The sequence below is a fragment of the Equus asinus genome, chromosome 3, assembly GCF_041296235.1.
Source record: "Equus asinus isolate D_3611 breed Donkey chromosome 3, EquAss-T2T_v2, whole genome shotgun sequence".
Classification (NCBI taxonomy): Eukaryota; Metazoa; Chordata; class Mammalia; order Perissodactyla; family Equidae; genus Equus; species Equus asinus.
Window position 1 is genome coordinate 127821716 of NC_091792.1, and position 13637 is coordinate 127835352.

Genomic DNA, 13637 nt, shown 5'->3' on the forward strand with positions numbered 1-13637 from the left:
CCCCTCCAAGCTCAGCTCTCTAGCTCATAAAAGTAGTACAGCTTGGTGTTGAGTTGCATGCCAGGGATGCTATCAGAAATGCTTGTAAAAGAAACCATGAATGTTACTGTGCCATCTGCTTCAATAAAGCTCATAATTGGACACAGTTTTTGCGTTCTGTGAGATGGTAAGATAAAGAGATCGTCAATGAGTGGTCAAAAGCCACTTTGTTCCAAGTTATCACTTAGTCTCCCAAGCATGTATCATCCAAGGAAGTTATTTTATGGCATATTTTTTTATGTTAAAAAAAAAAAAGGAACTGTGGATTAAACAAGATAGAAACTTATTTTTCTGTCATGTAAAAGCCATCTGGTGGAGGCAGGCAGTCCAGGACTGGTGTGGCAGCTCCGCAGTCATCAAGGACTAGGTTTCTTCTATCTTGCTGCACTGCCAACCTTAGCATACTTCCTCATGGTCCAAAATGGCTGTTTAAGCTCTAGGAATTTTAGCAACGTTCTAGCCAGCAAGAAAGAGAAGGAGGATTGACTCTTTCTCTTCAAGGATCTTTTCTACACATTGCCCACCACATTTCCACTTAGATCTCATTGAACAAAAGCTAGTCAAATGGCCACAGCTAGCTACAACAGAAGAGCCAGAGGAATGTAGTCTTTGAGCTGGAGGACAGGGTGTCCAACCAAGAATCATGTGGTTGCATCTAAGAAGAAGGGGAGAGGGACTATACTGGGGGGCAACTAGAACTCTCTGCCCTGAAAGTCAACGATTGGTCTACATAAGCCATTTATTGGCTTTTATATGTTTGTCTGTAGCTAAGTGCTTTTCAAAGTTTTGAGTTTTTAAAAAATAATTTCCTAAAAGAAATAGTAATTATGTGACAGGCTAGAGGTGCTAATGTTATGGTGGTAATCATTTTGCTATATATAAATGTATCAGATCAACACATTGTACACCTTAAATTTACATAATTTAATAATGTTATATGTCGGTTATATCTCAGTATAGCTGGAAAATAATAAATTTTAAAAGAAAAAAGAATAGTTTCCTACAATCTGAAATATAGACCATGGACTGAATTACTAGTAATCAAACAATTGATGCTCTATGAGTTGGTTTTTAAAAAGATAAAATATAAAGCCATCATAAAATTATAAAAACCTGTAAGAGTGATTTAACAAGTAAACACTGAGCATTGAGATAACATACCCTATCTTATCCAACTTATCCAGTAACATCATAACATTTTTAAATTATATTTCTCATAATAAAGAGAATATTTTGTTACCAATTCTGTCCTCATTTTTCTGGTACTTTTAAGTTTTTTAAATAACACAGTAAAGAAGATTTAAACAAAACAAAACAACCAACGAATTCTGTTGTTAATTATTTTTACTATTCTGGGAACCATATCCCTAGAAAATAAAGTTTCAGAACCACACATTTCCTAGTGCTCTTGTTTCCTTTTTAGAAAGACTATTTTGCATGTTCTGTTCTCAGTATATATTGATATATAGTCAAATTTTACTTTTTTTAAAAAAACAAAACTTCTGATTGATCCGGGTCCCAAATAGCTCTTCCTCCTTTTCCTCAGTCATCTATTTTCTCACAGCCACCTTTGCAAGAGGGTGGAGATGCGAAGGTAGTTTCTTGCATCGTACAGCTAGATTGAATTCCGGTTCTGAGTCCCACAGGGTGATCACTCCTCCTTCAGTCCCTCCCCACCACCCAGAAATGTCCAAGGGGAAAAAGGCACATAAATGCTGTGAGCTGGTATCTAATTTGCCTATTTTCTAAGATTTTCTTTGTTTGGAACAATTTGCATATTTTCTAAGATTTTTGTTTGTTTTTTTGGGATAATCCAAGCCAAAAGTTTTCTTTGTCTCTGAGTAATCAAGAGCTTCTGGGAATAATTGCAAACATATTGAAGTTTATCCAAAACACCCTTCTCCTTAGTTATTTTCTGGGTGTTCTGCCCTGTCTATTTTTATGGAGAAAGTAATAATTCATCCTGTATAAGAGCCCAATTCAACTGAGATTTATGGAGTGTGCCTATGTGTCAGTACTTACACTGGGTGTCAGTGGATCAAGAATTGAAAGATTCCTTCTGAGGAACTTGAGTCTCCTGGAGCAAACCAACAGATCAACGGATAATTAGAATGTAAGATGCTAATTATTATGATCAGGATGCACAATTGCTAGCAGGGGAGAGGGCACTCAACTCCCAGGCTATAGTTTGGATAGTTTGGAAAGATTTCTCGGTAAGGCTGTTCCCTGGTCTTTCCAGCAAGGCAAGTGGGAGAAGGGCTTTCCAGGTAGACAACAGTCCACGCAAAGAAGGAGTTTGGAGTTTTCAGTGTAGGGAATGGTTGGAGCTAGAACTGAAAAGTTAAGCAAAGACCAGATCACAGAATGTTGCTTGAATGCCGTTAACATCACTACATTAAGCCGTGGCAAGGAGGCTTTTCATTATGAAATATACAGTGTTCCAGAAAGTACCTGAAGCCATAGTGTAAAGATTTGGGTCAGAGGACATGATAAAATAAATGCTATTAATGTAAATGATGAAAACATTTTTATATTTTAACATGAATATAGATCATATAATGTAATTAGAAATTTACAAGAATTCTTTAAAATAAGACGTCAAGGACCTTTCTCAGTGATAAGCACCAGAATGTAGAACTTAGCGTGTACATTCCTCTGTCTATGGGTTTTATCAGAGGAAAGTTTTGAGCTTGACTACCCAAGATGTACAGCCACTGAAGGATGTCAGTGGAAGTTCACGTCTTTAAGACAAAGTTCATGAGAGTTTGAAATTTGTCTCTGGTTAAAGTGCAGTGTCGCAGATTCACCACTTAGGACTGACCAGTGATGCTTATGTACCTCCAAGTTCAGCCCCATGCTCAGGTACCGTAATGTGTTCAGACAAAAAGACTCAAGATTCTGGGAAAGGTTCACATAACTTAGAGACCTTGGCAGTGTCACACCATGCTGTTTCCCAGGCCTTGGACACAAAGACACTTTCAGAAATGTTTGCAAGTTCAAATTCAAATAACACAGCATTTCGTTGTCTGAAAGGAGAGTTGATTTTGATGAGCCAATGTTAAGTTCCTGTACATCCGTGGTTGTGTTGCAGGGAGAAGGCACAATTCTGATACAGTAAATAGCATTCTATTTATATAAAATTTATATTTTGCCATAAAAACATAGATGTTAAAGCTGTGGATCTCAGCTTTCAAGGTGCTATTGAGTATCATTGTGGAGGCTGGCCCCATAGCCAAGTAGTTAAGTTCGTGTGCTCTGCTTCAGCAGCCCGGGGTTCACCAGTTTGGATCCTGGGCACAGACCTACGCACCACTCATCAAGCCATGCTGTGGCAGCGTCCCACATAAAAGAATTAGAAGGACTTACAACTAGGATATACAACTATGCACTGGGGCTTTGGAGAGGGGAAAAAAAAAAAGAGGAAGATTGGCAACAGATGTTAGCTCAGGGCCAATCTTAAAAAAAAAAAAAGAGAGAGTATCATTGTGTCTCAGGTTCAGTGAACTGCCGTTTCTAGTCCCCTGAGATTGGGTGACTGAAAAAGGAAGCTCAAGGAGAAAAGACCAGATGGCTAACTGAAGTTGGATGAAATGGGTATACAGCAACACAGAGCCCACCTTTTCCAAAGAAATGTCTAGCTGACAGAGCAGGGCCAATGATTGAGGAGCAGTAGGGAGGAAGAGCCCCAATTTGGTGGGAAAGATCCAGAAAGTTTGTATAAAAAGAAACAATACCTGCAAACCTGAAGTTTAGTGATGATTTTTTTTTTTTTTGATGAAAACAATTTCATGAGGATGATGCTTCCTGAGAAGACCAAAAGGATTAACTGAGACATAGGAGGAAGCAAGCGAGGTTGCGATCCTGTTACATGGTAGATGGCTTTTAAAAAAAGAGAAAGATGGAAGTTGTGGGTTTTGAGGATCACCAAACCACCTCATAGTACAAATCAGCTCCCAAGAGTTGCTCTACCAAGATGTCGCAAAGGAGCCATAGCCAGAAAGAGCAGTTAAACTCTTGGATCTGACACCATAACTGACCAAATCCTAAGAAGCATGTAATGGGATATGTAAGCTATATATGAAATATATATATGAAAGCTTGTGGAATTTTCTCCAAAACTTGTTAGCTCCCTTGGAAAAGCTCTAAGTCTTCAAAGGTAAAATAGCCCTCCTACACAAAGAAAGGTGAAGGGTTCCATTGACAGCAACAACAAGGAGAGGCGTTAGCCAGATATGTGTATAGTTAACGGGAAGAAAATTAGAAAATCTGACAAAAATGAGAGAAAGAGAAAAAACAAGTTGAAAAAATAAACATACCGTCTCTCTGAATAGGACGATCACTATTGAATCGTCAGTTCTTCCCAATTAAGAGAACCACTGGGGGAAAAGAAAAAGAAAATACATCTTCTCCTCATGATTGTAATCTAGCCTAGGAAATAATCCTAAATATCTAGTATATTTATGTTAGTATGTTGTGTTAGTATAACATAAATATCTAGTTATAATTGCTCCCAGGATAACTCCCTGCCAGAACACAAGAAAACCAGTCAAACTGTAACCGCTACATCTCAGGAACATAGTCCCAAGGCTCTGGTGTTTTTGGCTTTTAATCTCTCCAAACACTAGACTGTAAGGACTTATTTATTCAACAATTATTTATTGAACACCTGCATGGTGGTTAAGCACTTGAGTTATGAGAATTCATCAAGATATGTTTCTTCCTCTTACAGAGGAATGTCTTACAGAGATTATACTCTAACAGCAAGACAAAGGAGCAAGTAGAAAATGGGTGATAGGTGCCACCAAAATGGAATCCTAAAGTAGGGTCAGCTAACCCAAGTCTAAGGAAGGACGAGACGTCCAACGTGAAAATTGAGGAGCAACAGGAGTCACAGATGCAAGAGCCCAAGGATGAGAGTAAGCATGCGCACATTCCAGGGACTGAAACGTGTTGTGTAGCTAGAGACAGGGGCTGGCTTGAGAGATGATACAGGGGAAGCAATCAGAAGTCAGGTAGGAAAAGTCTTAAAATCATAGTAAGGGTTTTGTACTCTTTCCTGAGGGTGGTATGAAGCCATTGAAAGGGTTTAACCTAAGAACTACTAAAATCTAAGTTGTGCTTTGGAAATATCTCTCTGGCTGCAGAGTGGAGATGGCTAGAAGCAGAGCAAGACTGGAGTCAGTAAGTCCAGCCAGGAGGCTGTTAGGAGGACAGGCAAGTTTTTGGACTAGCATAATGGCAGCAGGGTTGGCAAGAAGTGGGTAGGTTGGAAGATACTAAAGAACAACAGAACATGGTGGTATACTGGATGGTGTGGTGTAAAGAGGCAATTCAAGAATAAAGCCTAGTTTTTTGTCTTAGGCAATTGGTGATGAAGCCATTCACTGGATAGATTGCACAAAGGAAGAGCAGGTTTTGGGAAAAGACAATGTGCGTTCAATTTGGGATGTGTTAAGTTCAAAGAATCTGTGCGATATTAAACTTTAGAGCTGGATAGTCTGTTTGAAGTACAGTTGGCCCTCCGTATCCGCAGCTTCTGCATCCCCAGACACGTGTATAGAACACACAGATGCTGAGGACAAGCTAAGGGACTTGAGCATCCACAGATTTTGGTACCCATGGGGGATCCTGGAACCAATCTTCTGCAAATACCAAGGGATGACTATTGCAGGCAAGAGATCTAAGCTACAGGGTGAGATTGTGCCTGATCACCATATAAATAATAGAAACTGCCAGTCTTCCCAGGGAGTATATTTATATGATAACAGAGGGCTCCTGACACAATACCAGGGTATCTTACCTTTACCTTTACTTAACACTCTTCCAGACGATTTTCTAATAATACATTCTGTGAACAGCATCTTTAACAGCTTGGATAATATTTTCTCAGATGGATGTACATTTACTTAACCAGTCACATAGTATCTTGTTAGTTTTCACTAAGGTTTTACTATTTTAAAAAATCTACAAAGAATATTTGCTTCCCCAAAATTAGTTCCATGGGGTGTTAGTAAGCAGTATATGGGACAAGTGTTTCATGGTCGACAAATACATTTGGAAACTGTGGCTTAAAAAACTATTCGGTAGAGTTCTTTGTGGTGATTTCTCAAAGCCTTAAATATGCGACTCTGCGCTGTGACTCTCCGAGAGGATGCTCCTGTGGTTCTTTTATACCTTTTCTCAGCCTTGGGCCGTGGCGTGCCTTTTGGGGGCAGTGCCTTCAGGACTAGTGATTATAGAACAGTTTCCTGAGATACTAACCTAGGTGCAAAAGCTGTCCCAGATTTCAACACATAGTTCCAGAAATTGAATTATCAAGTTAACAGGAATGAATGTTTGTGTCCTTGATGCGCATTGTGAAATACTTTTCCCAAAGGCGATTCTATTGCTGATGGAAATATAAACTGTTAGAAAGACCTGTTTCATCATTCCTCCCCCCTGCAACTCACTAGTTGTTTAAATCCGATCTAATGTGGTGGTGTTTCTGACTACGGAGAGGCTCAGCACTCTTCCTTGTTGTTCCTTACTTGCTGCGGCTTTTGTGAATACCTTCTCGGGTCTTCTGTTGGCACCTTAGCTATTCTTGTGAACATAAATGGTCTATTCCTATAATGAGATATTAATGCAGAATGTCATGTATTTGTGACATTCTCCCAGTTTTTTGTTTATCTTTTATGTTTTAGTTATGTTCTTTTTGAACATGTGGAACTTCTAAATTTTTATGAGTCAGTTCTTTAAAGCATTTCTTTTTGTAGTTTTTTCACTATTTTTAAGCTTCGAAGGTCTTTATATAGAGCTTTATCTAGACATTTAATAATCACTTCTTGGTTTTTTGTTGTTATTAACATTAACTCTTAACCCCTCTGGAATTTATATTCATTTATCTTGCTGCTCTCCCCTCCAAAAAAATAACTAACCAAGTTTTACAGCACTGTTTTCTGAATAATTTTCTCTTCCCAAATTAACATATTATGCCTGTGCAGTCTTTCATAATTTTTATGAAAAAAAATTTATCTCCATTTCCTAAATTAGCAAATTGAGTTGAATGGCGGTTTCAGTCTGGAGATGAGCATATATTGTGATATTCATGTGATGAAAACCATGACATTTATAAACTGACTTACACTTAATTTGATATTGTAATAAAAATTTCCGTCCTTGAAGCTCATGGGAGAGATCACTAGAAAAGACAAAAGACTAGCGTGTTTAAAGATATTTGAAAATTAAAATGAAGAAAGGAAAGTTTATTAATAATCAGTGTGAAGAATAAAAGCATCCACTTTACAAACATTCTCAAGTTTCTTTCTCACAATCCACTTTACAGCTGAGGAAGCAGAGACTCAGAAGTTACTTCCCCCAGGTCTGAGAGCTGGGAAGGGCAGAGCCAGGACTCCTTCCAGGGCTGTTTATCACCAGCCCGGCTCCAACTAGGGTCCACCGACAGAGTCTTAGGATTCCCCAAAGGGCCTTCTTTTTCAGACAGCGTCTGTACCTTATCCAAGAGTAAGAGTCCTAGTGCACACTCTGGCATCTCTATTGTAGGAGGGGTAGACTTGAGAGCCACATCCTGAAGGTTGGGAGGCAGGTAGCACATTGAAATTCTCTCTCCTGCAAGACTGGCCCGGGCCCCTGAAGGGGAAGAAGTAAGTGTTCCTTTCTGGTGTGGGAACGGAGGTGCAAGGGATCACCTCACTGTGGGTCAGAAGGTAAGCCTCTCTTATCTGGTCAAGCCCCTTGGCTTGGCTAAATGACATGAGCGCGGATTTTCTCAAACGTTCTTTCTCTGCGGGTTCACATGGAAATTTCAGAACAATCCCTCTTTCCTCTGCTGCGACTTGTGTTTTCAAGCAGCCCGCGTGGTCCAACGTTGAGCCAGCATCTCCACAGAGACAAGCGGGTGTTTGTTCCCCACGCAGGGGCTGTGCCCTCCAGTGCACGGGCTCTGTGGCTCCCTCGGTGGAGCCTTTCTCAAGTCCCCCGGGAGCCACTTTTGTGGCAGATTCCATTTGGTTTCACAGGGCCTCGAGGAGGGGCGGTGGGGGCCCCCTGGCATGGCCCACCGATCTCCCACGTTAAGAGCAATTTGCAGGCTGCTCTCAGAGGGAGCCCGAGCCCAGCCCCGAACAGGCTGCTCCTGTTACCCCCATTGTCTGCGGGCATCGGGCGGCTTTTCCCAGCTGACCTGCCTGCGAGGGGAGAGATGTGAAAAGTTAGAGACAAAAATGTTTTCTACAGAGTGAGGGGGAGCTTTCTTGTACAGAAAGGAAGGAAATACCTCTGTGGGATTTTATTTTTTTCTCCCCTCTTCATCCAAAAAATACAAAGAGACTCTCTGTCTTTAATGCGAATGTCGGCTTTAAATCTTTTAGGTTTGGATTAACTCTGCAAAAGGAAAAAAAATCTGACAGGCTTTCAGATATGACGCAGAAAAACTTTTTTCCCCTCAATTCATGTTGTTCATTTGTAAAGCCAAAGGCTGGTGGACTGAATAGTGGGTGCCAGTTGTTCACCATTCATAGTTAACATCACAATGGTCAGAATTAGCAGCCTCGGGCTCCACCACCACTTCTGCCTTTTCCACCAGCGGACATTTAATACAAGGTGGCAAAGGCAAGAATAAATCTTTCTTCTCTTGCCCCCCAAGTTAAAATAGATTAAAATTAAGCCACGTAAAGGTATTTTCACTTACTTGACTGAATCTTATCTTACCTTTCCCCCTCACCCTGAAGGAAAAAGAAATGTGGGTGTTTTTACAGTCGTTACCGTGCTAAAAAGCTTCCTTCAATCTAAATAAAACCCACTGACTTGAGAGACATTTCCTATTACATGGTTATTGTTGGTTTTCACTATTGAGGATGTCAGCAAACATATTGAAGATCATGTTTTGCTTATAAAATAAAGTGACTTTTATGTGAATATTTTTCATTTTGTTGGTGTCTAAAATATGGGTGCTTGTCTATTGAATCCATGAGGCAATATTTATTTTCTGAAATTTTGGGTGATACATGTGTATGTTTTAAACGTCGTCAGAGCTGTTTAATCCTACATGGGGAAAAGCTTTAGCATCCTTGAACCAACAGTCTGTATAAGGAAGCCCATGTCTCCATAGAAAAACGTGAACAGCAGTTCCTGGTCTTCGGTTGAGAGTCCAAATGAATAGGTAATCTGAAGCGTAGTTGAAAATTAGTAATCTTTATATTTTAAGGATTGATTGATTAGGACTGTTATGTGTAATTGTGAAATTGCCTGTAAGAATTAGACTCTAGGTCATTTTTAATTCCTGAATCACACCTAGTGAAAAAAATTTTTCTTGTGAGATTTTTAGTAGGGTATAAATGTGCATGTGTTTGTCAGCTGCTTTTTAATGGAATTATAACAATACATTTATGGATTTAAATAGGTACTGCATACTTAGTCTTGATAAACAGACTCAGAAGTGAAACAAAATATTTCTTTTGATTTTATTGTATAATATTATTCCTTTTAAGCTCTGTATAATCTAATTACGTTAGGGGATTTTTATTATAATCGCAAATAACTAATAGACTTTATTGATTTTTTAATCATGGAATCATTTTCTTTGCAACTCAAGGACTCTGATGTGGTAATTTGGGATTTAATACAAAGGAATGATTAAAGTTATTTTTAACACACTTTTCTTTGGGTTTTGTATACTAGATATTTGGTTTGACTTTAGCAATACCAGAATGCATCGATACAAGTTATGTAAATCTTTGAACAAAAATTAAGATTTTTCCTACCTGATATCAGCCAAAAATAATCAAATTATTATTTTCATATATATCTTAATTTGTTTATACTATGTTTATGATTTATCTGGATGATTTTTTAATATTGTGTAATATTTTACAAAAGTACAGTTGATTTTCATCTGTCAGAAATAATAAATTTAACTTCTAACCAGGATTTATTTTACATGTTGTGTTATAAGAGAATTTCATCCAGAGTGTGTTTGAAGTTTGCTCACAAAGATTGATTTTTATATTCTAAGTTATAAATGAAGGTCAAAGTTTATTATTCCATGTATTGACCACAGTAATAAAAATTTCACATAAAAATACGAAAAAGATTTGGCACATGACAAAACTTTGCTATACTAGCTGCTGAGGGAAAAAAAATATATAGTCAATGCATGTTTTAACACATTTGACTTTTAATTCCAAATGTTTCACAAGTTTGAATTCAGAGTTATTATGTACTATCTTGCAGAATGAGATTCTTAAAATCATTTTACTTAAAATCATATAAATAATAAACCTGAATGATGTATTTCTTGGTTTTTAAAGTTGTTCTAATATTGTTTCTGGTGGTTTACGCAGGCAGCCATGTTGTTTAGTTCCGGAATCTTTTGGATGGGTCTTTTATTTATCCCTGTGACATCTTTGCTCCTTGACGTGGCGTACAAGGTGTAAGTATAATACCCAGTTACGTGCTAAAAATATAGATGCATGTTAATCCTCAGATTTCCCTAGTTGTAATATCAACTCAAGAATGTAGTTTGCAGACTAGGAATTAGTAATATTAGTTAATTCTACATAAGTAAAGAAGAAAGGAGTGACTGAGAAACTAGAAAACTAAATTAGCTTAAAAGACCAAACGAGAAGTAAGGCAGATAGTTTCAGTTACCATCAGAGAGTATGTTTTTAGATGTCAGCCTGAAAAACCCATTCAAGGTAAAAGAAAAAAATTCTATCTCCAAACACATATATATTTTTTGTTGGTGAGCAATAGTTATGAAAAGAAGTTTTTTGCTTGCCTGAATCTAAACATATATTTGAAATATAGAACCTAAAATTTTACTAATTTTTCTCAAGGATTATAAGTTTTAAAATGTTATCTCTTCCCACAAGAAACATCATTAACATTAATTATACAACATTTATGTATAACTGTGAGAGTTTTAATATTATAAACCTGAATGATTCAAAGACTATTGTTTCTGTAATTATGTTAATACTCAAGATTACTATAATTTTTTAGATTCTATTGAGAAACTCTTGCTTGTTTTCTGGTTACTGTTGTACTTAGCATCGGCATGATAATAAGCCAGTTTCGTAAAGTCTTAAGTCTTCACACAAATATTTCCATGCCAATCCTTCCTTTGCAGTATCAAGAGGACTGCTTTTAAAACATTAGTAGATGAAGTTCAGGAACTGGAGGCAAAATCTCAAGACCCAGGAGCAGTTGTGCTTGGAAAAAGGTAAAGTACACATTGAATATGTTCTTTTCCAAGTGAGCGTTAAATTTATCTTTTATTAGTGGTTGGAAATAAGTGATAAACATTTAACAGTTTAGCCTGGAGCCAGCAGTGTCCTTGGCAGATTTTGGTATCAGAGAGATGTGGATTCTGATCAGATCCGTCATTCACTAAGCTGTGTGTGACCTTAGCTAAGTTCCTTAATGCTCTTTTTTTTTTTTTTATATTTTAAAGATTTTATTTTTTTCTTTTTTCTACCCAAAGCCCCTCTGGTACATAGTTGTATATCCTTCGTTGTGGGTCCTTCTAGTTGTGGTATGTGGGACGCTGCCTCAGCATGGTTTGATGAGCAGTGCCATGTCCGCGCCCAGGATTCGAACCAACGAAACACTGGGCCGCCTGCAGCGGAGCGCGCGAACTTAACCACTCGGCCACGGGGCCAGCCCCCCTTAATGCTCTTGAGCCTCAGTTTCCTCCTCTATAAAATGGGCATGATAATACCTACCTCATGGCTAGTTTTTGAGAATTGAATAAAATACTATAGATCAAGCAGGTAGCTTAGTGCCTGGTGCTTAATGAGCATTAAATAAATGGTTTATTGATAGTTACCAATATTACTGTGTTCTTAAACTGAAAGGGGGGAAAAAAGACTTTTAGCTTGAAACAGTATCCATGATGAAGTAGTATGTAATGAAAATCAGCACATTACATAGGGCGTACTGCCCTACATTTGCTGTGGTTCAGGGCGTTTTAGGCACCGACATAGGCATCTATCATGTATGAAGTGAGTTATGACTTCTAAGTCCTCTTTCTTACCTCTGCCACCCCCAAAAAAGCAAGGTTAGAAAGCTAACCAAATTTACTAAATTCACAGAGCTTTATAAAAAAGAAATTAAAATTGTTTGAAAGCCATCTATAATAAAGCACAATTATGAATACCAGGGATATGTTGTATTTTTTCTCTTTCATCACACTAAAATGAGCTCAAGTGTTGTCTAAACCACAGGGAACGTTTTGCACCGGTATGTGTCACCTGCATCGTGATTCACTGTCATTACTCAGTTTGACACAACGGAGTAGGTGTCAGACTGGGAACTCAGACCTTGGCTTGCAGCCCTCACTGGCTTTCATTAGGCCAGGGGAACATGTCACACACCCGTCTGTGCCTCTCCTTTAGAAGTGATAGCACTGGCACTTGTGGAGCGCTCACGACGTGCGGGGCGCTGAGCTTACCGCTTCCTGTGTGCTCTCTCGCTGAATCCCTATAACAAGCCTCTACAAATCTGTCATCCTCGTTTTTTCCAGATGAGGAAACCGGGTCTTAGAGAGTCTAAGTTCTCAAAGTCATAAGTGACAGAGCAGGGCCTTGAGCCAACGTCAGTTGATTCTAGAGCCCCTGCTTCTAACCACTCACTGTTCTGCCTCCTTTTGCTTCTTTTCAGGAATGTGGTAGAGCAGCCAAGACAGCCTACCACTAGCTTGAAAAGGGCCTTATCCTCTCTGTGTGTGTGATGGGAATGATGACACCTGCTTTCGGGTTATGGGTCTTCTCTTCCCTCCACCTTCCCCTGCATCTCTGTCCCTACATCTAAAAGCCTGCATCTGCTCCATTGGCTGGCATTAGTAGTCCCTCAGTAAATGTTTCCTCTTTCACTTTAGTTGTATAAAGGATGTGGTAAGAGTTCTAGTTCACAAAATTGTGAATAAAACCATTTATTAACAATTATTAGGGAAAGGATAATACTGTTATTGCCTTTAGGAGTAAATTTCTCATATGTGTAAGTATGTTGCTACAACATACATTAAGCCCTTCTGTGTGATATTTAGTTTTTGTGGTTTGTAGCATGTCGGTGGCTTTGACAATTCATAAATCAGGCTGAGAGTTCAATGTAATGACTTCTAGGTCCTAAAGATTCAGGGAGTCTGTATATATGTAGCCCCTTCCATTAAATACAATAAGTCAGAGCCTAAAAAGGAAAGAAGTGAATTCCACCATAAATGACTGCCAACTTCTCCATAGAAAATGCATCAGATAAATTGCTTCTGCTGCCCAGCTCATTTGCCTAAAATAGCTATTCAACTTTTCTCAAGAACTCAGGAATGAGTTACTTGTTAACTGAATACCACAGACAAAAAACCCTGGTACAACATGTACCCTGTGTTGCCATTGCTGCCTATCAGTGATCAGAAGGGTGGTCCTGGTCAGGGCGACCATCGTGTCTTCCTGCAAGGTGAAAGCTAGAGGAGGGGGAAATAAAAAGGATCTGTGAAAGGAGAAAAATAGAGCAGCAACTGGTTGGAAAAGTCTTCACGCTGAACTAATTATGTTCTAAATCAACTAAAGAATTGTCCAATTGATTTTACTGTCAGGATGATTTTA

The 13637-nt window shown here is 38.6% G+C and overlaps 1 protein-coding gene across 5 annotated transcripts in view; it reads left to right on the forward strand.

Moving 5' to 3' along the window:
• The window catches only part of ATP8A1 (ATPase phospholipid transporting 8A1), a 221318-nt gene that overhangs the window by 196370 nt on the left and 11311 nt on the right, over nucleotides 1–13637 (forward strand). For all 5 annotated transcript variants that reach the window (XM_070505963.1, XM_014857150.3, XM_070505962.1 and 2 more), the window contains 2 exons: nucleotides 10380–10468; nucleotides 11168–11260. In XM_070505963.1, the coding sequence (XP_070362064.1) occupies nucleotides 10380–10468; nucleotides 11168–11260 (182 nt within the window). The remainder of the gene's footprint in view (nucleotides 1–10379; nucleotides 10469–11167; nucleotides 11261–13637) is intronic.